Raw genomic sequence first — 25,878 nt, forward strand, 5'->3', positions numbered from 1 at the left:
GAAGACAGAAATTACACTCTGCATCTCTAATCTACAACCCAAAGACCGCTAGCACCCAGGACTACGATTTTATCTTTGAAAATGCGGTCGAAGCTTTGAGAACTCTGACAGAGATCGACCCTCATTTTGAGTATTTTTGACAAAATCGCTATTCTCTGAGTCCTCAATGTCGATCGACAGAAATGTTCAGTCGAAGGATGAGAATAAAAATTTAGATAATGCCATCAATGGTTATTTGATGCTTGTATCTTCGAAATGGCATTTGGCACCAACTTTGCATGCCACCGAGTGGTTGGTTCGTCGTTTCCAAATTCATATCTGTAATGCTGAGACGTTCCTGTTATCAGCAATTAACTATTATCAAACACCAACCTTCAAGAGAATTTTGAGTATCATCAAGTTACCGCCACTTTTCAATTCGCTTTCTAGTTTTGTTAGAAGTGAAAGAAACCCTTCGAATGTGACTATTATCAAACTTTTCAACGATATGGGGTTTCTAAAGATGTATGCCAACTACTTGAACAAATGCATCAAGAAAAAGACAACATACACAAATCAAATGCTTTTTACATCATGCTGTTTCATTAATTTAATAGCTTTCAACTCTAATAACGACGAGAAATTGAATGATTTGGTCCCAATTTTTCTAGAGATCGCAGCTAAATTATTGGCTTCGAACTCCGTGGATTGTCAAATTGCTGCTCACTGTATCCTTGTGGTTCTTGCTGCAGCTTTGCCTTTGAAGAAGGTCATCATTCTAGCTGCGACAGAAACGATCCTGGCTAATCTAGAGTCTGCAAAGGCCAAAAATTCTGCTTTGGTGACAATATGCAAATTATGGCAAACGTTAAAGGGGCCAGGTAACGTTGATCAATTTCCTGCTCCACTCTATGAGCTCTTAGAAAGCAGGCTAGGACTTGATTTCATAATCGAGCATCTGAAGAAATCCGAGCGTGCCTCATGTGATAAGTTTGTCACCAGTTATATAAGAGCCATTGCAAGGTACGATCATTCGAAGCTGAGTGAAATTGTGAAGATTTTAAACGAAATAGAATTGGAGAACTTTGAAGAAAGATTAATTGTTACAGATTTGATTCATTTATCTGAGGTACTTGAGGATAAATCACAGTTAATCACACTGTTTGAATACTTCGTGTCGATTAACGAGAACTTGGTGCTCAAGTGTATCAATTCTCTGAACATCAGCAGAGAGCTTTTTGAGATCAAATTGACGACCTCACTATTCAAAATAAATGAAGAATCGAACGAAAATGATATTATGAAAGCTTTATCAGCAGAGAAAGGATCAAATGGTAACACACATTCTCTCTCCTTCAAGGAGTTTTTAGAGAAGCACTCTAGTCATATCAATACCAGCAACAAATCAATGCTGGCGGAAGGCGATGAAACGTTTGGAAAGCTACTCTCTTTATTCGTGGAGGCCGTCGGGAGGACATTCCCAGCAGGATTGTTTCTGTCTTCTTTTTTCACAACTATGGAGAGTCGAATAACTTTCTTGGTTAGAGTACTTATTTCCCCTGCCGCACCAATCGCCCTAAAATCAATCTCATTGAGTAACATATCAAAATACATCAATAGCATCGACAAGGAATCCAATGTTTTCACGCTAGTACCCTGCTTGATTTGTGCATTAAACGATGTCTCTAAAAATGTCAGACTTGGCGTCAAGAGAGTCTTGGCTCAGATCGCCAAAAGGCCTTTCACAAAGCACTACTTCATGAGTAATAAACTTTATGGGGAGAACAAGGAGATACCAATGTTAAGTCCAAAAGACGGTGAATTTTGGCTTACTCACTTCCTAAATGCATACATTATTGAAAATTACGATATCTCGACTCTAATAATTCCAAAGAAAAATGAGAAAGTGTATCTACTGTTCTGGGGAAATCAGGCCTTATTGATGCCTCTTCCTTCGCCAAAAACAATAATCCTCAAGTATTTGAATGCTAAACTAACTTCCTCCTCTGGTGCCAATACTGCCCTTTTCGCAGACTTCATTTCCAGTTACCTAAATAATAGAGAGGAATGGGAAGAGCGTTGTAGGAACAACAAAACCAAATTTGATGAATTCGAAGGATCTCTAGTGAATTTAATCTCGCCCAAGGAGAGGAACGATTTCATGATTGACTTTATCATTGATTCACTAAAATCGAATTACGAGGCTCTCGCCGGCTTGGTAGCGGAAAAACTACAAAAGATCTTCAGTTCTTTGAAATTCAATCAACAGCTAAAAATCGTTCAGAGTATTCTTGAGACCGCTGCTACTGGCGATGCAGTTCCGGCCTATGACGCTGTGGGTACTTTACAATCTTTGCCTTTGGACACTAACATATTCGTATCGATATTGTCACAAAACAGGATTCACACTGATAGTGAGCTATCAGAGCTGCCAAAAAGAAGAAGAAGGCGGTCATCTGCTAACAAGGCAGCTTTGCAGAAAGAGGAGGTCTCACACATCGCAGAAGCACATCTAAGGAAGCTTACCATCATTTTAGAAGCGCTGGATAGATCTAAGGTCGGGGGTTCGGAACCGCTGTTATCAAACCTACTTTGGTTAGTATCCGATTTGGAAACGCTAGAAAAAGACGGTGGTTTGCCTGTTTTGTATGCTCAAGAAACTTTAGCTTCTTGTATGTTAAACACAATCAACTCATTGAACGACGGTAGTGCACCAAAACCAAAGAACGTCCGAGCTGACGTGGTTGTTTCGGCTATCAGAAATTCCACCTCTCCTCAGGTCCAGAACAAGTTGCTGTTGGTCGTTGGTGCCTTAGCCAACCTAGACTCGGAGACTGTTCTTCATTCTGTCATGCCGATATTCACATTCATGGGCGCTCATAGTATCCGCCAAGATGATGAATTCACTAATCAAGTTGTTGAAAATACCATTCAGACCATCGTGCCAGCTTTGTTGAAGAACAGCGAAAATGCTAAAGATGAAGTAGAATTTCTGTTGATGAGTTTCACTACGGCTTTGCAACATGTCCCCAAGCATAGGAGAGTGAAGCTATATTCCACTTTAGTGAAATCTCTGGGTCCATCGAGGGCTATAGCACCATTTTTGTTCCTTATCGCACAGCAGTATTCTGCGGACATCAAAAGTTTCAAGATAAGCGAAGCCAGAAACCTTGTTGAATTTATCAAATCTCTGATGACTAACTTTGATGTGATCGAGCAACTTAATGGACTTTGCGAATACTTATCTTTGCTTAAACTCCTAATAAGTGCAAACGAAAACGAAGAAGAAAAGGAATCCTTGAAATTGCGGGCGCCCTTCACCGGTGGTATACTAAACTTCCCTCATGTCGAGTTTCTAAGCTTCTTGCAAAACGCGTTGACATTCATCGATAAAACCATCGAAGAAACTGAGGTTGGGTATTACGATATTAACGGTAGCTTCAAAATCAAGGTTTACTCTGCTCTTTTGGATACCAGAAATGATGATTTATTTGTGAAAAAAGTGAGATCAAAGTTTGGATCCTTCTTGGAATCGCTTCTAGCTTTCATTAATCAAGTGAGTAAGCAATGCCTTAAATCACAAGGTGAAAATGAGGATTCCGCTACGGAAATGGAACTCACCGATACTGAAGGCGATATTAAAAAGACTCTATTCCTACTTCTGAGTCACCTCCTGAATGTGTTGCCAGTACGCGACTTTGTCGATGCTGTTTTACCTCTCTTTTCGATCAGTGAAGATGAAGATATTAGATACCATCTCACGCTTGTTATTGGTACTAAATTTGCCGAGGAAGGGCCAGAAGCTTCCTCTGCCGCCGAGCAAGTCATTGTAATACTTTTGGAGAGAATTCCTATTGAAAAAGACTGTTACAACAATATTCAAGTATCGTTCAACACTGTGGCATCTCTCGTCACCACTTTTGGCTCGAACCTTCCAAAGCCACTAGTTACAGATGTTCTCAAATTAGCAACCGAAAACCTGAACTCTACCAAGAGCGAGGTCATAATATCATCGCTTGCCGTCGTGACGAGTTGCATACAGGCACTCGGGGTGAAGTCGATCGCCTTCTATCCAAAGATAGTACCGCCAGCTCTCAAAATCTTCCAGGATTTACAGGATGATGAAGAAAACTACCTAAGAGAGCAACTACAATTAGCAATATTGTTACTCTTCGCAGCACTAATCAAAAAGTTACCAAGCTTTGTCATGTCTAATTTGGCAGACGTTTTCAAAGTTATCCTATTTTCAGGTGACGTTAGTGTATCCACTAGGCTATCTATCATTTCTCTCATTGTTGAAAATGTCGATTTAAAAGAAGTTCTGAAGGTGCTGTACAAACTATGGGACCAGTATGTTAGTACAACAACGGACTCAATCGCAGTCTCGTTGTTTTTGAGTGCCTTACAATCTACAGTCGAGACGATAGACAAGAAGTCGGCTACTTCACAATCACCTATCTTCTTCAAACTGCTATTGGTCTTGTTCGAATACAGATCGATTAGTGGTTTTGATGACAACACTATCAATCGTATAGAAAGCACCGTCTATCAAATTGCTAACACTTACGTGTTGAAGCTCAACGATAAAGTGTTCAGGCCATTATTTGTCATCCTTGTCAGATGGTCATTTGATGGAGAAGGTGTAACGAATACAAGTATGACAGAAGTCGAAAGACTAACGAGTTTCTTCAAGTTCTTCAACAAATTGCAAGAGAACCTGAAAGTCATCATTACCTCTTATTTCACGTACTTGCTCGAACCTGTCAGTGAACTATTGAAAAAATTTGTTAACAGAAAGATCGTCAACGTCAACTTACGCCGTGTTGTATTGAATTCCTTGACATCATCCTTCAAATATGATAGAGACGAGTACTGGAAATCAACTTCTCGTTTTGAGCTGATTTGCGAACCATTAGTGGATCAACTATCAAACGTCGAAGGTGTAATCGGCAAGTACCTGGTGAAAGCAATTGCTTCGCTCGCAGCAAACAACAATCGTGTGGATGAGCACAACAAGTTTATGCATAGGCTCCTAGTCAAGCATATGAAAGCTACTTGCTCTTCTAACGAGAAGCTCTGGGCTGTTAGAGCTCTAAAAATGATCTATTCCAAGGTCGGTGAAAGCTGGCTGGTTCTTCTTCCTCAATTGGTTCCAACTATAGTGGAACTTCTGGAAGATGAAGATGAGGAAGTTGAACATGAAGTTAGATCCGGGCTGGTTAAAGTTGTTGAGAACGTTCTGGGCGAACCTTTCGATAGATATTTGGACTAAGAGTTATATAAACCTAAATTAAAGAACTTTTACACTATCAATTTATTACATCCACCTACCAAGGTGAAATCAATTCCCAAGTGCTGCTTTGCAGCTATCATTTTAAAATCAAACACTAATGCTATTAGGATTTTGATCTAAAAGCGGCCAGGTTTTGAAAAGTAAAATAAAGCTTCGATCAATGTGAACTTGAAAAACCAATAGAGCAGAGCCTCTGTGATGTCAACCCTACCGACCAGCAATCGAAATTTCCATCAAAATGTTAGTGATGGTTCTTCGATCCCAATTGTCCTCAGGAGACTCTATAGAACACCTAAAAACTTGGATTTTGAGACGGCTCTCTGGGAGATGATTCACCTAATATTTAAGCCAAGAAAGGCTTTCAGATCTTTTTATTACCAACATCAGACCAAACATCAGTGGGCAAGAGATGATCCTTCTTTTTTTATCTTGCAAATAGGCCTGTTACTTCTGAGCTCAATGGTTTGGTCGATCGTCTATGGTCATTCGTTCCTTGGATTTATAAGGATGATGATGAACATGATTTTCATTGACTTTTTTCTCTTTGGATTTGCAGTAGCTACCACATTCTGGCTAATACTTAATCGACCATACTTCAAATTTAGATCAGCGTCAGAATCTCAGGTCGAGTGGGCTTACTGCTTCGATGTGCACTGCAATGCATTTCTAATCATATGGGTTTTACTCTACTTCCTTCAATTTGTGCTGTTACCAATTATTAAGCTTCATAGATGGATTGGACTCTTCGTCGGTAACACACTATATTGCTTGGCATTTGGGCATTATTTCATTTTGACTTTTTATGGCTACAGTCAGTTGCCTTTCCTCAAGAGTATAAATTTCATGCTGATTCCAGCCTTAGCATTCGCTGTGCTGTATATAATCAGTCTTATTGGGATAGACCTATCACAAGTGCTGAGCTTTTATAAATATCAGTAGAATGGCTTCGAGGAGTTACGATTTCGACAACATTTGATTTCGAGTATTATGAGTTCCTACAGAGTAGAAAATGAAATGATTACAAACGAGCTGTCACTTGTCTATTATACAAATTCGCAACGAAAGTGCGATATGCAAATGTATATAAAATTTACTGCGGATTTGACATGTGCCTAATCGAATTCAAGCCTCTCGGATTCGAGCCACATTCTATTACTATGGCTTCTGCCACGGACAATAGAACTACGCAACTCTTTGTCACCAATTGATGTCAGCGCTTTATCTTCGAACATATCTTCGCTATTTCTTCGGTGTAGATTGTCGTCCAGGAAATTTGTTAACAGGAGATCATTTTGGGTACAGTTGATGTTTTTTATTGCAGGATGAGCACTTAGTGTGCTTTCTGATGGTGATGATGATGAAATGTTTCCCATTTGACTCTCACCCTGTTTTTCTATAGATAGCTGGTTGATCATAGAGACGATCATTTTACCTCCCGGTCTTCCTGAATAGGAGTTGCATCTCGTTACAGATTTGAGTTCTCTATTGATACCCTCGGACACTGATTTAGTCCTTATGTCAGTATTAGTGGTCCAATATCGTAAAAGAGTGTCAGAATCCGTGTTTGTGACATCTGAGTGAAAGCGCTGAGTATCTCGCGTACTTTCAGATTTCATCCTCAAAGTGTCCAACCTCAGCTGCAGCCTGCTAGAGTTGCTTTTGCTAGAGATTGAGTTTCGAGTCTTCTTCTTAGTCAATGCATTCAAGTCTCCTTTAAAATTTTGCAAAATTAAAGAGTCTCGGCGTGAAATGGGGTTAGCTGAGCTCTTCAGAGCACTATCGGTAAGTGGTGAATGACTAGAGCTACTCACATCACTATGATCTTTTAAAGAGTTGAATGCATCATCATCGACCCACTTGTTGTCAAAGGAAAATTCTTTCTCAAAAATGTCGTCGTTAAGAGCAGTTGATATTTCATCACATAAGATCTTACTGACATCATCATCAGATTCTTTCCCGGGTGTCTCAGCCTTCGTAATAACTTCTTTAATATCAGGATTACTCGCAGATATCCCAATAGGTTCATTTTTAAACGAGCTGACCTTCTTGATCTCCTGACTAGAATGTGCTCTTCGTGGTAGCTTGATGCGCCCTGTAGTGGGCAAATCAACTGTACTAGAATTGCTTGAGAAACGCGTCAAATTCAAATCGTTCTCATAAAAACTGATTGGATTTCGGGTTTTTGGTGCCCGGGAATCGCCGGCTAAACTCAAACTCAAAGTGGAGGATGAATTCATTCTAGATGAATTTTGTGAGCTTTTTGGAGTGCTAGCTCTCGAATTCGGTGCCGGGTCCTTGCCAAGATGTTCTATCGATACTATGTCTGCGGAGTGTTTCTTATCCATGACATTTTTGTAGAGGTAATTGAGGGTACAGCTTCGCCTTTTGAAGGCTTTCATTCTTGATGGGTGATTTGTTTGTTCACAAGGTAAAACAGGACTCTCGTTATCAAATTCTGTTAAGGGATAGAGGTTCGTACTCATTGGTGCCGACGATTTTCGGCACATCATCGTACTTGGATCCAGGCTCTTCGCCCACTAATTGCTGACTAGTTCTCATAGTTGGACAAGATGTATGCCTAAAATCAATGTTGTTTCCTTATATTAAGACGTTAAAGTATCAGGTAGATACGGCCCCCCTTGAGACGTCGACTAACGATAGCGATTTGAAGATGCTTATCAGTTCGAGATTACTTTATCTGCACCTCGCGCAGCAACTTGCGCACCACACGACCGGCGTAACGATGCGACCAGGAAAAGCCGTATGTTCAGCGAGGAAGGTTTTTCGAGCGCGGTGTACGGGCTAATTGTAAAATGATGCTGATCTTCTTGTTGGTTCATCAATCGTAGATATCAATTGGTGGGATTCTGTCAACATTGTAAAACCAGTTTTTCGATTCTGTCTCCTTTGCCAACCATTCCGTAGGGAAGACAACCAAGTGTCCATGCACTCGTTCTAAAATTCTTCTGGCTGTGTACTTATCAAAAATCCGTTGATTGAATCCGAACAGAAGACTGCCAGATAATCTCATTCTCAACGCAGTTGCCTTTGAGCGCTTGCTTTGTGTCTCGCCCGGTCTTGGAGAGTCTCCTTTCCCAGCGCCTCTATGAAGACCTTCTTGAGGAACTTCAGCTATCTTGGTTCCTTTTTCAACCGTAACTGCGGCCTCTTTGTTTAGTGGGAGATCTCCTTTACCAGGGACTGCTGAAGTGGACGAGGCACGATGACTAGCATTTTGTGGGCGCTTTTCTAGATCTATGAGTGCATCTTGGTTGTCAGAGAACTCTTCAGACATCCTGCAGTATTCTTTGTAATCTCTCCAAGACTGAACGGCATTATCTGGTTGACAGTGGAAAACAAGGCGAAATAGCAAGGTGTTTCTGAGGGCGATCGAGAACCATAAATCTTCGTAGAACGAAGGACATATTGGATCATCGAAAGAATAAGGATCAATGAATCTCAGATTGAAGAGCTTTTGGCTGGCGTCTTCACGAGCTTCGAAATTAGGTGCCATTTGAACCAAAAGGTCATCAATACAATCATCATCCAACTCTTGGTCTTCTAAAATCTCCACATGAGCTTCATGGTCGCTTTTCGATTCATTGCCAAACCTCGGCTCGCGATCTGTCTTCGAATTAGAGTTTTGCTTGTTTGCACTCTTGTTCTTGAATGACAGATGCTGGAGGTAGCTGATTCTCTTAAGCATATCCCATCGTTGACCATAGCTGGTTGATTCATCACACAAGTACTCTTCAATATCATTCTTATCGGGCAGAAAAGATCTACGTTGTTCTCTCTTCCTTATCGTTAAATCCGACCCAAGGGCAGTAAATGCCCATTCCCTCAGCTGTTCTGTTACCGTTTCTTTGAATTTCTTGGTTACCTTTTTCCATCCATCGAGTCCCAAACCCTCGACATCTTCTTTATGCTTTTCATTATTTGTTAATCGAGGGTCGGAACTAACGGGCTTGTTGTCTCGAATACCGACATTTTCCTCACCAGCTCTGTAATTGAAAGAATGGTAATTCTTAATAGATCGAGAAGGAATTTCTTTCTCGATAGAGGCTTTTCTATCTGGTAGTTTTGTTTTCTGATAAGAATTTGGATCCATCGAATCCAAAGGACCATCAGCAGGTTTGTCATCCTGCTTGCCCGAGTCGTCGGTTGTGAAGCTAAGTATACCGTGTTGCTTTATGTCTGAGTTACCTGAGAATTTAGCCTTCCAACTGTCACTGTACTCAACATCAAATACCTCACGATATGCTACTTCAACCATTGCTGAATTCATCATGTCGCTCTTTTTCGAGGGTCCACTTAAAGTATTCAACGTTTTATAGTTCATTTTAGCCAACTCCTCTAAATGACCAAACTTTCTCTCAACGATCTCGACGAGATCCACGTTACAACCTAGGTGTTCTCTCATCAATCGTTTTCTCAGCTCAAATGCAAACCTTCCAGCGTAATAATCTTTGTCCTCCATCTTCGACTTCACTAGGTCTGTGTCTCTGATAATCATAGCGACTTCACTGTCCCTGTTTCCCAACTGAGATCTTTCATTAATGTTAGCGCTACCAATTATACAGCTTCGATCGTCGGCGATTAGCACTTTGGCATGCACGTAAAGTTGCTCCGTCACCAATTTGTCCTGGGGTCCGATAGCGGCCCATTTTCTTAAAGAGAAGAATTGAATATATTGCAATGGGTCAATGTTCAATTTCTTGAGCCTTGAAAAGATTGAGGTTTCACCCCTGGAAATAGATTGGTATTGGCACTGCATGATGACACGGACACTTGACGCTTCCGGTTGATCAATTGGCGAGTCAAATCCGGGCATTAAAGGGATTAAGATGAATGCCTTCCAAGTTTTCCCTTCGCTGTTAGCTCTGATTATTCTATCGACAATGGCATCGCCGATATTATTTTCGATAACGACACCATCCCAATGCGACGTACTGATAAAAAACTGATTTTCAATGTAAATGAAATGTTCACTAGCCTCAATTAATTTCAAGTAGGCATTTTGAATGGATTTTTCTGTTTCTTTCAGTCCTAAGGACCATGCTCCTGCACTTCTTATGACTTGGACCTCACAAGTAGATTCGGTTTCAGCATCTGGAAGAAAGGTGAAGTTCTCAGCTGCTCCTCTGTAAAAATCACTTGGTGGTGTCAACAAAGGAGTAGGTCTACTGGGGCGTTTTTGCCTGAGAAGATAATTCCATCTCTGAACAAAATGTCTAGCCATGTCTCTTGCAGCTTCGCCTACGGTCATCATGTGTACATCATGCCAAGGCATTCTTGGTACTTTCCGCCTATCATACATTGATTCAAACGGCTTATCCAGGTCGTAGAAGTCGCAAACACGCGCATTCGAGTAATCTTTACCAGGAAAGATTTGGTCTTTCAAGAGATCATGATCATCCTTCAATACGTGCTCAGGAGTATCGTAACGCCCGTAACATAAATCTATACCTCCCATGAAAGCTATTGTGTTGTCAATCACGGTCATTTTTTCGTGATGGGCCCAAAAATAAGTGTTCTGAAGCCATTGATTTGGAGACCGGATCAGGTGAATATTTGGATGTAAGCTTAACATCGAATGTTTTGTCCATAAACTGTCAGTACCGACAGTGTTTGCAACATTCCTGTAAACGACGATGAAGATCTTCACACCCTTTTCTGCTCTTTCCTTTAAAATTCTATCAATTCTGAACTCTTGATTGCCATTTACTGGTCGACGCATGTAGAGTTCGGGAGAGAGCCACCAATCGTGTATGTAAATGACATCTTCAGCCATCCTTAACGCTTCACTCAATGCCCAGAAATAATCTCTACCGTCGACTAGAAATTTGCAGAAGGCATTTCTCCGTATTGGAGCAAAGCTATCGAATCTATGACGCTTGGTCCAAACGGTATTGTGAGCGGCATGAGAAATTGATGATACCCATTGTTTGAGTGATGACTCAGATTTACAGATTACCTGCAATTTTCTTTCCCCATTTTGCAACGTAATCAGTAATTTTGTGCCAATCTTGCTATTTTTGGCGTTCCAATCTAGCTCAGTCAAGTTCTCATCACCATCTCTTGAGCCTGAAAACTTTATTTTAAATTTCGAGTCCATGATGAAAACGTCCAGTGGAGTGGTGGAGTACAAATCAGACACGTACAGAATATAAGAGTGTCTTACCAGGAACCACTTCGTGGTATGTCTCTCGATCATTTCCTTAAAATCGTTGAACTTGAAATGGGATACACGCCAACCTTGCGATTTGGCCGTTGATCTGATAATCAAATAACCCTGTTTACTTTGATGGTGCTCCTCATAGCTTAGAAGATTTCCTATTGGTGATAACTCATAAAATTGAAATAGTCTGTTCGCTTGCGGTCGTAGACACAGCGCAATGTTCAGCAATCTCAGATAACGCTCGATTCGTAAATACATTGGTTGCGTTAAATCTTCTGGTTCATCTATCAAATCCTGTAAGTGTTTGACCTTTATTCTATCCATTGAAAAGTTAAGTGAAGAAGTGGAGCTGTGGGAGGAAGAGGAAGAAGATATCGCTACGTCCAGCCTAGTGGTAGGCTGCTTCACAAACATCGAAGTCTCGTGGTCATCGATCCGAGGGAAATGCGGTAGGTAAAATCTGTGATATCTGTTATGATCGATATAAAGCTTGTTCATTGTGTTTTCCTGGAATGAAACAAGTTTCAACCTGCTATGCAAGTTCGATAAGTCCTTGTAACTCTTGATAACACACCATTTAAGTCTATTTTCTCCAATTCCATATTCCAAATGCAACTTATATAGCCCCTTAGGACCATCTTCACCTTTCTTAAAAACGCCCTCAAATATTGAACTAGAATCATCATCATCATTCGCATTGTTATCTTCAGTCTTTGGTACCTCGTTTCTATTGCCCTCATCTTCCTCTCGACTCATATAACCAGGTGCTAACGGCTCCACACGCACTCCCAACATAGCCAACAACAAAGGAGCCCGCCTTTGGCCATGTTCATCACGCAGAAAATGCGTGCTAGCAAATAGAGCCGCGGGGCAACCTGCGGCTAACGAATCCAGCAGATCAGACGCCAATTTCTGCGTATACCTGTCCTTCTCATCGATAGGAGCATGTTGCAAAGCCAAGGATTCTCTGTGTTGCTGCTTCACATTCCTCGCAGCCTTCAATTTTGACAAAACGGCCACCTTCCTAAACGCTTGTTTGAACTCCTTACGCCAGATGTCAAACTGCTGGTCCTGAATAAATGACTTCCTTTTCCCACTGGGCGATCGACACCTCTCCACATCCTCTTCACCTTCATCTGGACCATCCTGAACTGCTGAGTTCGGTACCCCGTGGAACGTTAAATTCTTGTAAGCCGCCTCACGATCCTCATCACCACCATTATCACTCTGAGACTCTTCCTCTATGTCACCGCCCAACTCTCGGGCCTCGTAGATCCCTGGGACTACCGCTGAATCCCCTTGAACACCCCCCATAGCCGCTTTGATGTGTTGTTTACAAGTGGCAAACAGCCTCTTATCCTATTTATTCCTCTAAATCTAGCCGCCGCGTCGGGTAACCTCTGCTTAGATATGGAGAATCCGTTAGATAGTGTCTTTCAGCCATTCCAGTGGTCAGTTGCCTTCCTGGGTGGCTCTAATAGTCACCCACATGGTTACAAAGTGGTTGACTGTGTTGCTGTGTGGTTCATTGCGTTGCGATGGGCTGTTGGATGCTTATCGCGATATCAGATCAAGAGATAAGATAAGTGGACCGGCTGGCCGACGAAGCGAAAACCGCCGCTTCGGGGTGATTTTGGCTGGTTGGAAATAGATATATAGGTACATGCGTATGAATAAGATGTTTCATTGGAGTCAGATGGAGTTAAAGAGGCTTGTGATCGGTGTATGAAGCGGTTGTTTGCAGGTTGAGGTGGTTTTTGGCAGGATAAGCCTGAAAGCGAAGCGCAGGTTAAGTGAAAAATTTTCGATTAGATCGATCAATTAAGCGGTAAAACAGGGTATTATAGGTTCTCAAAGGTGCTATCGAGCGGATTGGAGGCGTGGAAATGACTAGTGAGGTGAGTAGTAGTAACGTTTCCAATAGCGAGGCTCAACGCGGGTTGTATTACCCGTTTCCGGGGGGTAAACCTGGAGTGACACTTACATCGTCTTGCTCTTCGACATCGGAATCTATGGCGGACGGATCTGCTTCTTGTTCATCGTCGACTTCTTCGCCTTCTTCGATGGAAAAAGGGCAGAGCGGTAGTCCAATTTGTAAGAACTGTTTGACTTCTACGACGCCATTATGGAGGCGAGATGAGAATGGAGCATTGCTGTGTAACGCATGTGGGCTATTTTTGAAATTGCATGGGAGACCAAGACCTATTAGTCTCAAGACTGACGTGATCAAGTCGCGGAATCGCAAGGGAACACATCACCATCAGCACCAGCAAAGTGATTCTGTGGTTGAGAAACAGCATACGAGGACTCATAGCGATGAAAAAAAGAGGAAACTGCCTGTGCAACCGGTTTTGAAGAAACAACGGGTTGTAGAGGACAATGAATCCAAGGATATTTGTTCTGCAGCCAACACGTTGGAAATATTAATGTCAGGAGACTCTATGAAGCCTAAGATCGAGCCCAAATTGCCTCCATCGCAAGCCAATACACAACTACCGCATTTGTCGACTTTACTGGGCGATGTCAGAAGTCAGTCAAACCCACCTGTGAGTCTCGTCGATCAACCAATGGAAACTAGCAAATCATTACATTTTGAGCCCAAAAACAAACCTTACATTCATGAAAGCATCCCAGTCTCTACAAGTAGCAGTACATCGTCGCTTGTACGAGGTAACTCGATATCACAGAGATATAATTCACCACCAAGGGCGCAAACGCCGCCAGCGGGGTCCGCACAACGAGTTTCAACACTTCCTGCTCCAGTGAATGTGCCATTGCCATGCAACGAACCACAAGAGAAGCTCCCGCTAAACACAGTTCTGCAAAATGAAGAAGATGTGATAAAATTGAAGACAAGAATTAATGAGCTTGAACTCGTAACGGATCTTTACAAGAGACACATATTCGAGCTTGACGAGAAGTGCAAAACATTGCAATGTGAGATACAAAGTTTGAGGAACTGATCATGATGGGGATATATAGAGTTAATAGCATACATATAGTAAGCATACTTCACGACTGATTTTCAATCGCTTCGCTTATATATAGGAGGATCAAGGATTTAGAAACTTTAATCGAGTCAAAATAGCATCAAGGTACCCATCATGTCACGTAATCCTGCTGCAGGATTGGAGAATACTCTATTTCAGTTAAAATTCACTTCAAAACAGTTACAAAAACAGGCCCAAAAGGCTTCCAAGGAAGAGAAACAAGAGTCAAACAAATTGAAGAAAGCATTGAATGAGAGTGAAGAGATTGCAAGGATATATGCGTCAAATGCCATAAGAAAGAAGAATGAGCGGTTGCAACTCCTAAAATTGGCCTCAAGAATTGATTCAGTTGCTTCCCGTGTGCAAACTGCAGTGACTATGAGACAAGTATCCGGATCCATGGCTTCTGTCTGTCGTGGTATGGATAAGGCTTTGCAAAGTATGAATTTGCAACAAATCACTATGATTATGGATAAATTTGAACAACAATTTGAAGACTTGGACGCAAGTGTCAATGTGTATGAAGAAATGGGGACGAATTCAGATGCTGTGATAGTAGATGCCGATAAAGTTGACGAGTTGCTGAACAAAGTGGCAGATGAGAACGGCCTGGAATTAAGGCAAAGTGCAAGACTTGATAATCTTCCGGAGATACAGCAACCTGAGGTCAATGAGGAGAAAGAAGATAAATTGGCACAGAGGCTGCGTGTACTACGTGGTTAAAGCAATCATTTTTAATAGGTGGAAAAATGTGGGTTGTGTATATGTATAATTACAAAGTGCGAATTTAACTATATCATTGCATTGGTAGACCTCTTCCTCTACCTGGAGGTGGTGCCATACCAGCATTAGCGGGCTGACTTTCTTTATTTGTAATAGTTTCATCAACGGACAAGATTAGATTGGCGGCTTCAGTGGCACTGTTTAATGCATTTATCTTGACCAAAGCAGGTTCCCATACGAATTTGGCGAAATTGTCACCGACACTTTCTGACTCAAAATCAACACCATACCACTTCTCTCCTTTACTGTGAGCCATTCTTAGTCTATTCAGAATCTCCACGGCGTCAAAACCGGCGTTCTCACAGAGTTGTCTTGGTATAACTTCTAATGCCTTAGCAAAAGCATTGATAACTAATTGTTGCTTACCAGCTATGGTCTTTGAGTAATTACGCAGATATCTTGAAATTTCCATCTCTACGGCACCACCGCCTGCAACAATCAACTTATTTTGTAACGCTCTCTTGACAATCATGATAGCATCATGTAATGATCTTTCAACTTCGGCGATAACCTGCTCGGCACCACCTCTTAGAAGGAGAGTACAAGTCTTGGCCTTTGGGCACCCTTGAAACATATTATAACGCTCAGAACCAATTTGCATTTCTTCGAAAACTTCACACGTACCCAAGTGTTCCTCTCTAATGTCTGTAGTGGTAGATTGAATGGAACCACCAACGGCCAAGATAACGCGGTCCATGTCATCGCTACTCACTCTACCTGCGCAAAAGATATTTCTGTCAGCAAAGAATTGAGTAGCCAAATCACCGATAGGTAGCTTGGATAGAACAATGTTTGCACCAGAGACTTCAATTTGTGTCAACTTATCCAAGATTAGTTGCCATTCGGCATCCACAATGGCTTGGTAGTCGTCAACATGCTCAACGCGAACTTCAGCATTGTCTTTTTCAGCCTTCAACTCCAGTTCAACATTCAAACTCAAAATCTTTGGATTGGTAAACTTCTTAGGCTGTTGCTCGAAACCAGCATAGGAAAAAGTCTTCTTGAACGCCACACCATTGATGAATAACGACTCCTCCATTGAGCCACCTGGAATCTTCTTGATACCGATCAATTTGTCGTCTAGATCTTCTCTATCTAAAGATAGCACTGCATCAACACACATCTTAACGAAGAAATCCGCGTTTTTGTAAATAAGTTTCGAGGTCATTGCAGTTTTCGCACAGCGTTCTAGTAGCTGTCTACTGTCGTTCTCATTGTTCGATATGTCCACACAAATTTCCTGAATCTTTGCAGTTGCCAAGTCCACAGCTCTTCTGTAACCTTTCATGATAACATGAGAAGAAATTCCTTCATCCAAGAAAGGTTTGGCTTCCTTCATCAATTCTCCTGCAATAATGGTCACACTGGTGGTACCATCACCAACTTCTGCATCTTGGGCCCTAGAGATATCTACAAGAGTCTTTGCAGCTGGATGAACAACGTCCAGTAATTTCAAAATGGTAGCACCATCGTTAGAGATAGTAGTCTTCCTATTAGAGGTGACAATTAATATATCCGAGCCTAAAGGACCCAATGTAGGTTTCAATGCCTCCTGTATAGCCACGCAAGCATTGATATTAGAGATGATCTGACCTCTGCCCTGGGAAGCGTCTGTACCCTCTTTAAGGACAACAATCGTTGGGGTTTGATTACCAAAATTCATGATCAAAGATGAAACTTAAGGAGGTTTCAAAAATACTAAAGACAACCTTCCAGACGAGAACTTTCAGTTGAAAGCTTCTTTATTATAGTCTAACGATGCCTATTGAATTTTTCATTGAAGAGGGGTTCGCCACTAATATTCGGGTATTACTATATACGAAATTAAAGAGATGAATATTTAGTAATTATAAAATGGATACCCTATTAAAATGAAGGTTCAAATACTATTCTGGTGTTGTATTAGATGCGTATTTACATGACTGAATATGTAGGATGAACTCGGGCTTTTACAGAACTTCCAACGGCGAAAAATGAAGCCTAACCGATAGCTATAGTGCCCATGCGACAACATCACCGCTACTGCGCCCTTCGACCATGTAACCATCTTTGTATCTCACAAATTGTGCTGTAGAATCTGTGTACTTATTTTCCTCGCCGCATTCCCAATGCTTGTCGTCATCTCTGTCGACCACTTGGATTGTTTGTTCATTATTGGCAACAACTATGCTCTGGAAATCGAAATCAAGCGATAGAACAGGAGATTCGTACGCAAAAGCGTCTGCTAATGTGCCTGTTCTGAGATCCCAAATTCTTACACTTCGATCAAGCGAACCAGTGATGAGGTTTTTCGAATCGAATTTAAGCGAAGTCACCGCGCCTGTATGGCCCTCTAATGTCCTGATGATCTTGCCCGATCTCAAGTCCCATAGTCTAACCGCACCATCTCTCGTACCTGTGGCAAGGGCTGCATCGAAACATTGTAATGCTCCGATGATTGGAGAAGTATCCGTTGATGTGAGCAAACCAGAGCCTGAATTGGAAGAGGTTTGGCTCAAACGACCTGCGAAACTCAAATCAATCGTTTGCAGACATTTCCCGCTGGTCAGATCCCATTGGCGTACAGTTCTATCTTGAGAACCACTGACTAAATGACCGGAGTCGAAGGATAACGCGGTGATCTCATCGACGTGGGAGTCGAACGTGTAGACACAAGCAGTTTCAGAACTTGGTATAGCATCACTTTCTTCTTGATACAATTGCGCCCCCAGATTAAGATTCCACATTTTGAGTACTGCATCTCTACCACCCGTAATTAACATGTTGTAACGGTTGTCGATCTGCATGCAACTGATACTTGCCAAATGCCCAGCCATCTGGCCTGTTTGTTTCTTTTGAGAGAGATCCCATATCTTGATGGAATGATCGAGGTGACCAGCTGTACATAGAGTGCCAAACGGTACATCAAAATCGAGGCATGTGATTGAGTCATTATGGGCTTCTTTGAACTCATTTATGATCGAGCCTCGTGGATAATATTGCTGTAAAGTTGGGAACGTCTTCCTGTGCTTTTTATTGTGATCATGATAAAAGTTATGCAATTTCTTGGAGGGGTTTTCCTCCTTGGTTTTAAGTTTCTGGTATATTGACCGACTCATCAATGGGGAAATGTTGGTTGATTTAGCATTGTCAGTGTGATCGTCAGAATTTGCTCCATCGTCGGGCTCCTGATCCTGTTCGCCTTCAGATGTCTCTTGCTCAATGACTTGGTCGTCGGCGATACTTCGCGAGACGCTAGTTAATGATTCGCTTGAAGATTCATTCTCCACTTCGCTGTCAACTTCAAGACCGTACTCCTCCAGAAACGATTGCCTATCTCTCACTAAATTCAAGTTGTTTTCCAAAAACAATTCATTCTGTTCAATTCTGGCGATTCTTTTAAAGACTGACTCCCTCATTAGTTTCAGATGTTGTAATTTGAGATCGATTTCTCTGATTTCGCTGGCAGCGACTTTCTTCTGTATCTCAAGAAGGTCTAGATTATCCGAAACTTGCTCTGACAGACCATTCAAGAATTTTTTGGAGTAGGATTCAGTGATCTTTTCCGTCTTTATTCCCTGCGGAAGCATAAACCGGTCACCCATGTCGTAATAACCTTCATTGCCCTGTTCCTCGGATTCTTTTATTGTCTTAATGCCCTCGCCTCGATTATTCAGTGCTTCATCAATTATGGGTAGTGATGCTTCAAATCCCTGAAATAGAGAAGGACCTTGGTTTGTGTCTTTTTTCTTACTCTTCGATTCTCCATTCTCTTTAAGAAGTCTATTGTGCGAGGATACATCCAAATCCAACCTTTCATTCGGTATATCTTTTAACAGGTCATCGCTAAGGTAACTGAGGACTTTGAAACTTGTCTTCGAATCGGTGAACTTGTTCTTAAAAAAGCTTTTGCCGTTTTCCGCTGAAGACAAGCTCTGAAATGATCCAGAGGCATTGTTTCTCTTCCTAAATGAAACAATAGCCCCGTCAGACCCCAAATTAGTCATTGCTTGGTGAAGTACTTTCTTGTAGGGACTGCTGTATGATAAAATGGTATCTTCCATGTTTTGCGATCCAAAGATCGCAGCTGCCGTTGTCGAGAGGGCATTCCCAAGCTGGGATATCTGCTCATTTTTGGACATCTTAATCAAGTCCCAGACTTTCAATTCCGACCTTCTTGGTGTCGTCAAGTGCCTTTCTTTACCTATTTCCCTTCTCTTTGATCAGTTTTTTGTTCGCAAGGTCCGAACAATGTATCCTCCTATCAGAGGGCAATGAAAAATTAAGAATTATAAATCTACCAAAGAATAAAGCTACATGCCTTAACCAGATGTTTCTATTGTATTTTTGATTAACTCCTGTTGGCGTATCAGCTCTTTCTCTAATGCATCTATGTCTCTTCTCTCTTTCTCAATTAAACGTGCCACCACATGAGAGGATGACGAGTTGACTTTATGCAAATGCAACTGCTCTTCTTGTAATTGTATTTCGCCCCTCAGAAGTTCTATCTCAGAATTGAAGTTGCTGTAGTCATTCAGGTGTTGGGAGTAGGCCTGTTTGTACTCGGCCAGTGGCCATTGAGTGGAGACCTCATGTAGTACCTGAAGAATGGCCTCTGTGGGAAAATCTTCTACAAACATCGTCTTTCTTCTGCTTTCACCATCCTCACTCCCCATTAAAACACTCCCGTTTTGAAGTGCATGTATCAGACTCACAACTTCTTCATCTTTGAATTTTGATAAGAGTAAATCATAGACATTGGAACCACTACTATTTACGCCCGATTCCATGTCGAAATTGTAGCCCTTTACTAACTTCCGTTTCTCTGCCAGGGCTTCGTCATGTTGCTTAAGATAGAATTCCTTTGGTACTTGTATTATTGGCTTCTCATCAGGTATCCCAATATGTCTGTTTCTTCGAAGATGGGCATCTCTTTCGACTAAGTAGTCCAAATTTCCTCTTTTGCCGTCCTTTCTCGTATGAATACGTTCCTGCTTGTCCATCTTGAAAAGTGAGAGCTCTTCTTTCGGATTGCAGTCCCGTATTAGTTTCGTTATTATCGAACTATACCCTCTTCCTTGCTGATCATGTACAACCGCATTATGAAAGATCCCTGGGGGTTTAAAGTATAGTGTAGATATGGATTCTATCGATCTATTGATCTCTTCTATGCATAGATCGAGTGTTTCGGACATGTTAGGGGCCTAATCCGCGAGTTCTGTTGTAGTTTACTCTTTATCTTTAAAGGTAGACCTAAGGCTTTCACGATGCGCGTCACAATTATTAAACTGTTAAATGCTACATAAAAACGCTTTTCATTCACGCCAAGCGACATAGACCTCATCGGTCCTGAATTTTTGTGTAACAACTGTTTCCTTGAGATCTTTTACCACATCTCCCATCCTGTACTGCAAAAGTCCAGCTTGTGCTATCATAACACCGTTGTCGATACAGAACCTTTCGTCTGTCGCATGCACTTGTCCATTGGCTCTATCCTCGCACATCATTTGCATCATTTCTTGTAGTCGGACGTTACAACCAACCCCACCGACTATAAGCACTTGATTCGAGTTCACATGGGCCATTGCTCGTTCTGTTATCTCCACCAACATGGCAAATAAATTCTCTTGCAAAGAATAACAGAGATCTTCCACGGTAACTTTTTGTTCCCCAGTCTTTGGGTCGAACAATGTCTTATTTTTCTTATTTCCTCTGAAGAGATCTTTGGCTAACGAATCGATATAAGCTAGAATGCCGCTCATAGACAAGTCCATTCCCTTCACGGTATACGGTAGCTCTAGGAGAGTCTCTTTATTGGCACATCTCTTTGCTAATTGCTCGATATTGTATCCTGGTGATGGTGCATTTGGAATTCTTAACGTTCTTGCAAATCTGTCGAGACAGTTACCGATAGCTATATCTAATGTCTCCCCAAATATTCTATATCTTTTTTCCGAGTATGCAATAACCTGTGTGTTCCCACCACTCACATATAGTACAACTGGATTGACAGCTTTTGTTATCTCGCGACCCATTTCTATGTGTCCAACACAATGGTTAACACCAATTAACGGGACTTCCCACAGCAGTGAACAGGTTCTGGCCGCAATGGCCACAGAATGCAATGGAGCACCCATTCCTGGACCTTTAGTAAAGCAAATAACATCGATATCTAGCGAGGGATTAACAATAGAAGCCTCTTTTAAAGCTTGTTTTATAAGTCTAATACACCAGTTCTTGTGATGTCTAGCCGTATCACGAGGTAGAAACCCTTCACCAGGTGGAGTGATATACGTATCTCTTACATTGGCTAGGATTTCTGCGTGGCAATTGAACGAGAGGTCCCCATCTTCATGTTGTGGTAAAAGGGGATGCTTCAATACACCTACGCCCAGTTTGTTGGCCGAGCCTTCCAACCCCAAAGCTATGTAATAGTCTCTCCCATTTTTTGGTCGCACAGTATTAAGGTTTACCATATCGCAGACAAAGATTAAATTGACCTATTCTGATCGGGATTTAGTCGACTGATGTAATTCATATTCGAAGAAGTTTTAACTCGAAGATCTTCTTTAGCTAACTCATAGATGTTAACTGGATCCAAAAAAATTCTCCGCGACGGGGAATTGAACCCCGATCTGGCACGCGACAAGCGCCCATTCTAACCATTAAACTATCGCGGAATAGTGAATTTGTTGGATAAGTAGAATTTTTTTATAATTTTACTCTGCTATATTTGCATGTGCCGAGCAGTAGCCTTCTTGGTCCGTAGCTACTCTCTATCTGGTCTTTACAACGCCTGGTCTATGGAGTTACTGAATCATTTAGGGTACCCGTAGATTGGATTGTTCTTCGAAATTCATCTCTTTAGGTGCTTAATAAGACTCTTCGTAGATGTTGTAGACGTCACCCTGCTCGAGGTCCTCTTATGATACCTTTGCAAATGATCTTTTCGTTCTACACATGAGGCTCTTCTCGCTGGTTTCAAAGGTACGGCGGAAGTATGCGGCGCTATCAAGTACCATATATAATATAGTAAGATCTCGCGTAAAATTGCAAAGGGCTACTCTGGTGCATTATCTACAGTATGCCAAATTGGCAGCTTTTAATAAAAATCATTTTTGATACTACTGGTATGGTTTTAATTTTTTTTCGCTCAACTACCTTATTAAAGACCAAAACTTGAAATCTTTTAAAATGGGATGTGACCAAAGGAGGAGTGCCACCCCGTCAGCCGCTTCGCATTAATATTGCTTTCCATTCGACTTGGTAAACGACAACTGACGACTACAATCAACGCATTGTCGCACCATCTATGAGCCCATCTAAATCTTTTCACCCAAAATGGGCAAAAGCTATAATTTTCCAATAATACGGTTGCTGTTTATTGCGCAATAAGTAACCGATGAAATACAGATTCAATCAGATGAGCTAGCCTAACTACGGTAATATTTCGTAGTTTGTTGTATAGGTTTTCTGGCGCATCTATTGTGGATGACACATATGAATGTAACTCTTGCTTCTTTTTCAGTCAACTTTTCAGTGGTCGTTCATGCGTGACCTCATTACCAAATCCTAATTACTCCTCCACCCATATACTGGTTGATTTTCAGATTATTAACTTAGCTGTTGCTTGCAGGTTTTGACAGTTGATTTGATATTAGTAGTTCTTTTGTCTATGGGGTATATACGAATCATAATGTTTCAATTTTCAAGAAATCTTGTTCCTCGTGGCCCAATGGTCACGGCGTCTGGCTACGAACCAGAAGATTCCAGGTTCGAGTCCTGGCGGGGAAGATTTTATATTTTTTTGTTCATTCTAATTATTGGAACAGAGAATCGATACTTGGTTTGGGTTGGCTTTGTATTATCTAGTTCTTATAATCCTCTTTGAATTCTATCTGTTACACTAGGCCTTGATTAGTTCTTATAGGTAAGCTCACCTTCAAGAAGCAACCGGAGGCTTGAAACTGATCGTCAGACCTGCTTACTTAATCTTCTCTGTTTGCCCAGTGTGCCTGTTTGAATGTCATACTTATCTTAGGCCTTTGGTCTTCCTTCAATCATTTTCTTCTTTTCACAACGCAGCTTGAATCGGTCGATCTTTCTCGGACTTTTATGGATGAACTCCCATCATTTTGTCTTAAAACAAAACAATTTGGCGTAATTTAGCATTTCGTCTGAATTCGATCAAGACGGTACGTCTTATACTACAAAACTCAAGTAGATTAACAGTAATTAGCCTGAACGGCTAGTATATTATCTTTCATGCACATAATCTTGTAACTGAAGGTGCAAAACTGAGCTCTATACAAATATTAGTGAAAAAAAGTCTTCTCTATCAGTTTTTCTTCACCTTGAGCTTGCTGCGTGGAAGGTAGGTTGCTATCTCGCTACCGAAAAGTTTAGTTAGCTCTCCATTGGAATCGTCAAGGCGCGTGATCCGGCCACATAGTTCCAACAAATCGTAGTTGATAATCTTTGAAACTCTTGAATCTTGCTTATAATCCTTATGATCTAAGACAAAGTCTCTCAAAAACTTGGCGATACTTGGTGTCTTACCGCTTGCTCTATTTGAAATGAGCTTCAAATAGTAATATAATCTTAGATGCTCAGATGATTCCTTGAGTTCTTCCCACCGTTCGTGCACGAAACCCTTGTGGCATAAAATCGGATTGATAAATTTGGCGAAAATACCATTGTTTTTGTTATGGAAAATCTCATTGATGGTCAATTCAGAAGTCTTTCCATTGTCAGCCTCGAAAGAATCCTTCCAGTAAAATTCTTCCTCACGCAAAGCGTCCCGTTTATGAGCTGTCTCCATGTTTTGCCAAATTTGGGACATTGGCATGTAGGGATTGACTTCCTCTGAGAATGTCAAGAGGTACTCAGCTAGGAGATAAGTGAAGATAGAGTATGCAGCATTTTCAAAGTCTGTCAATTGAATCTCCAAAGGTCTAAACTCGACTCTCCAACCTGGGACATCTTTGTTGTCCGGAACAGCTTCTTGCGTTGGTGGCTTTATACGCAAAGTTTGCCAATTGGTACTTTGTATATTCTCAAAATGGTTTGTAGAGGTCTTATTGTCCTGATAAATGTTTTCCTGGAAGATTACCAAAGGATCTCTGATATACAAATGGGCAAAATGCTTGGCTAAATCATAATCCAGAGGAGCAATATGATTCTCCAGAAGACTGTTCAACACTCTTTCGTTGACCGGCACTTCAGTGTCATTATAACTTCTGTTGAAGAATTTACTACCTCCCAGAAACAAATCGACGGTACTGTATCTTGATTTCGGTATTCTTTGCACTTTATCGTAGAGTTCTGGAGCAATGCCACCGTATCCATCTTTATTGTATTCTGGTAATAGAGGCTGGACACTACGTTCTTGCGGAGTACGATCATCGACAGCGTCCGAAATCACACTCCAACGAACATCCTGATCGGCCAACCAACCTTTAAAGATCGGTGAGGCAGCCGAGAGGGCAAGTGTAACAGGAGCGAAATTGGCAAAAAAATCGTACAGGATACGAGCTTTATCCAGATTCGGAGCTTGGAAAGTAGTCTGCAAACAACTACAACCCATACCAAATCCCATAGCATCCATATAGATGAACCCTGGTTTCGAAGCCAACTTCGACTCTTTATCCTCCCTCGGAAACCAATCACGCTCCCTCACAGTGTCGTCTTTCTCTGGAGTGTTACGATCCTTGTACATTGGTACCTGGATACAAACTTTCTCACCACGCCTAGTCCTAATGTTCTTCGTCAAAGTTGGGAACCTAATGTGTCTGTTTATAACCTCATCGGGCAAGAATAACGAACAAGAAGCTGTATTCTTCTTATGTTTCCACACATCTGGAATGTTCACCGAGTCCGTACAACCCATACGTGGAAAAACCGCGAGTGTTAGCAATTCCAACCGCTCCGATCCATTCTTTGGCAACTTGTCGTAGGCCAGCCCAGCGACATACCGTCTCTGTTGCATATTAAATTCGATATATTCCCCCGGATAACCTTTAAATGGAACATTGGGCGTAGCTTCGAGCATGAATCTACCGTATTCCGGATGGAAATGAACGTTATGAGCCGCACAAAGCGCATATTCATCTGTATTTAATGTAGTGAGCACTTCATCGTGTGTAACGTCTAACATAGCATTCTGCTTGTTATCGTCAAAGTCAACCATCATGTACTCAATTTCATCTCCCCAATACAAGGGATCATTATCCCTCTTGGAAGCTGCCTGGAAAACGTACAACAGCTGTTCCACACCATTTTGCCTTACGTTCTCATTCTGATCCCTGGACTCTAAAAACTCCAATGGGGTCCCTAAAGATAACAGACCCATCCTGGCACTCAATCCCACCTCAATTCCCTCGAGAAGAGCCAACTAAGCACCCTTATCGTGTATTAAGTACTCTCGAAGTTGGTTAACTTTCGCTGTATTTTTCACCAGAAGAAACTGTGAAGAAGACCTTGTTAGTTGAACTGTGGCTCGTCAGGTGACAAACATTACTAAGCCAAAGGTTCGTTCAACGACCTGGTTGATACGCTGATACGCTGATCTACAGTGCTTACAAAGCCGTGATTGTCATATCAGGCGAGATGGAAGGTCAATGCGATGTTAGGCTTGTTCTGCGAGTCTCCCCATCAGCGCAAGTATCGGGATC

At 41.6% G+C, this 25,878-nt stretch overlaps 11 protein-coding genes and 2 non-coding genes across 13 annotated transcripts; 5 read left to right on the forward strand and 8 right to left on the reverse strand.

Annotated features, from left to right (window-relative positions):
• Nucleotides 1–166: 166 nt before the first annotated feature.
• On the forward strand, nt 167–5,251 carry UTP10 (snoRNA-binding rRNA-processing protein UTP10; the record flags this gene model as incomplete). The annotated part of the gene is made up of 1 exon (XM_003680871.1): nt 167–5,251. One exon carries the CDS (start codon nt 167–169, stop codon nt 5,249–5,251), a length of 5,085 nt encoding a protein of 1,694 aa, XP_003680919.1.
• Nucleotides 5,252–5,470: 219 nt separating this feature from the next.
• On the forward strand, nt 5,471–6,211 carry GMH1 (Gmh1p; the record flags this gene model as incomplete). Its single annotated transcript, XM_003680872.1, has 1 exon — nt 5,471–6,211. One exon carries the CDS (start codon nt 5,471–5,473, stop codon nt 6,209–6,211), a length of 741 nt encoding a protein of 246 aa, XP_003680920.1.
• Nucleotides 6,212–6,384: 173 nt separating this feature from the next.
• On the reverse strand, nt 6,385–7,782 carry TDEL0D01260 (uncharacterized protein; the record flags this gene model as incomplete). Its single annotated transcript, XM_003680873.1, has 1 exon — nt 6,385–7,782. One exon carries the CDS (start codon nt 7,780–7,782, stop codon nt 6,385–6,387), a length of 1,398 nt encoding a protein of 465 aa, XP_003680921.1.
• Nucleotides 7,783–8,111: 329 nt separating this feature from the next.
• SPO14 (phospholipase D) lies at nt 8,112–12,767 on the reverse strand (the record flags this gene model as incomplete). Its single annotated transcript, XM_003680874.1, has 1 exon — nt 8,112–12,767. The coding sequence occupies one exon, from the start codon at nt 12,765–12,767 to the stop codon at nt 8,112–8,114; it is 4,656 nt and encodes a 1,551-aa protein (XP_003680922.1).
• A 572-nt stretch (nt 12,768–13,339) lies between these two features.
• GZF3 (Gzf3p) lies at nt 13,340–14,416 on the forward strand (the record flags this gene model as incomplete). Its single annotated transcript, XM_003680875.1, has 1 exon — nt 13,340–14,416. One exon carries the CDS (start codon nt 13,340–13,342, stop codon nt 14,414–14,416), a length of 1,077 nt encoding a protein of 358 aa, XP_003680923.1.
• Nucleotides 14,417–14,557: 141 nt separating this feature from the next.
• On the forward strand, nt 14,558–15,166 carry DID2 (Did2p; the record flags this gene model as incomplete). Its single annotated transcript, XM_003680876.1, has 1 exon — nt 14,558–15,166. The coding sequence occupies one exon, from the start codon at nt 14,558–14,560 to the stop codon at nt 15,164–15,166; it is 609 nt and encodes a 202-aa protein (XP_003680924.1).
• Nucleotides 15,167–15,239: 73 nt separating this feature from the next.
• CCT7 (chaperonin-containing T-complex subunit CCT7) lies at nt 15,240–16,889 on the reverse strand (the record flags this gene model as incomplete). Its single annotated transcript, XM_003680877.1, has 1 exon — nt 15,240–16,889. The coding sequence occupies one exon, from the start codon at nt 16,887–16,889 to the stop codon at nt 15,240–15,242; it is 1,650 nt and encodes a 549-aa protein (XP_003680925.1).
• A 328-nt stretch (nt 16,890–17,217) lies between these two features.
• On the reverse strand, nt 17,218–19,347 carry TDEL0D01310 (uncharacterized protein; the record flags this gene model as incomplete). Its single annotated transcript, XM_003680878.1, has 1 exon — nt 17,218–19,347. The coding sequence occupies one exon, from the start codon at nt 19,345–19,347 to the stop codon at nt 17,218–17,220; it is 2,130 nt and encodes a 709-aa protein (XP_003680926.1).
• A 180-nt stretch (nt 19,348–19,527) lies between these two features.
• On the reverse strand, nt 19,528–20,400 carry SPC34 (Spc34p; the record flags this gene model as incomplete). The annotated part of the gene is made up of 1 exon (XM_003680879.1): nt 19,528–20,400. One exon carries the CDS (start codon nt 20,398–20,400, stop codon nt 19,528–19,530), a length of 873 nt encoding a protein of 290 aa, XP_003680927.1.
• A 120-nt stretch (nt 20,401–20,520) lies between these two features.
• On the reverse strand, nt 20,521–21,681 carry KAE1 (tRNA N6-adenosine threonylcarbamoyltransferase; the record flags this gene model as incomplete). The annotated part of the gene is made up of 1 exon (XM_003680880.1): nt 20,521–21,681. The coding sequence occupies one exon, from the start codon at nt 21,679–21,681 to the stop codon at nt 20,521–20,523; it is 1,161 nt and encodes a 386-aa protein (XP_003680928.1).
• Nucleotides 21,682–21,813: 132 nt separating this feature from the next.
• TDEL0Dtrna1D lies at nt 21,814–21,885 on the reverse strand. Its single transcript has one exon. It is a non-coding gene; the product is annotated as a tRNA-Asp (tRNA).
• A 1,041-nt stretch (nt 21,886–22,926) lies between these two features.
• On the forward strand, nt 22,927–22,999 carry TDEL0Dtrna2R. Its single transcript has one exon. It is a non-coding gene; the product is annotated as a tRNA-Arg (tRNA).
• Nucleotides 23,000–23,543: 544 nt separating this feature from the next.
• Nucleotides 23,544–25,556, reverse strand: GSH1 (glutamate--cysteine ligase; the record flags this gene model as incomplete). The annotated part of the gene is made up of 1 exon (XM_003680881.1): nt 23,544–25,556. The coding sequence occupies one exon, from the start codon at nt 25,554–25,556 to the stop codon at nt 23,544–23,546; it is 2,013 nt and encodes a 670-aa protein (XP_003680929.1).
• Nucleotides 25,557–25,878: the final 322 nt, after the last annotated feature.

This window comes from Torulaspora delbrueckii, chromosome 4, assembly GCF_000243375.1.
Source record: "Torulaspora delbrueckii CBS 1146 chromosome 4, complete genome".
Taxonomy (NCBI): domain Eukaryota; kingdom Fungi; phylum Ascomycota; class Saccharomycetes; order Saccharomycetales; family Saccharomycetaceae; genus Torulaspora; species Torulaspora delbrueckii.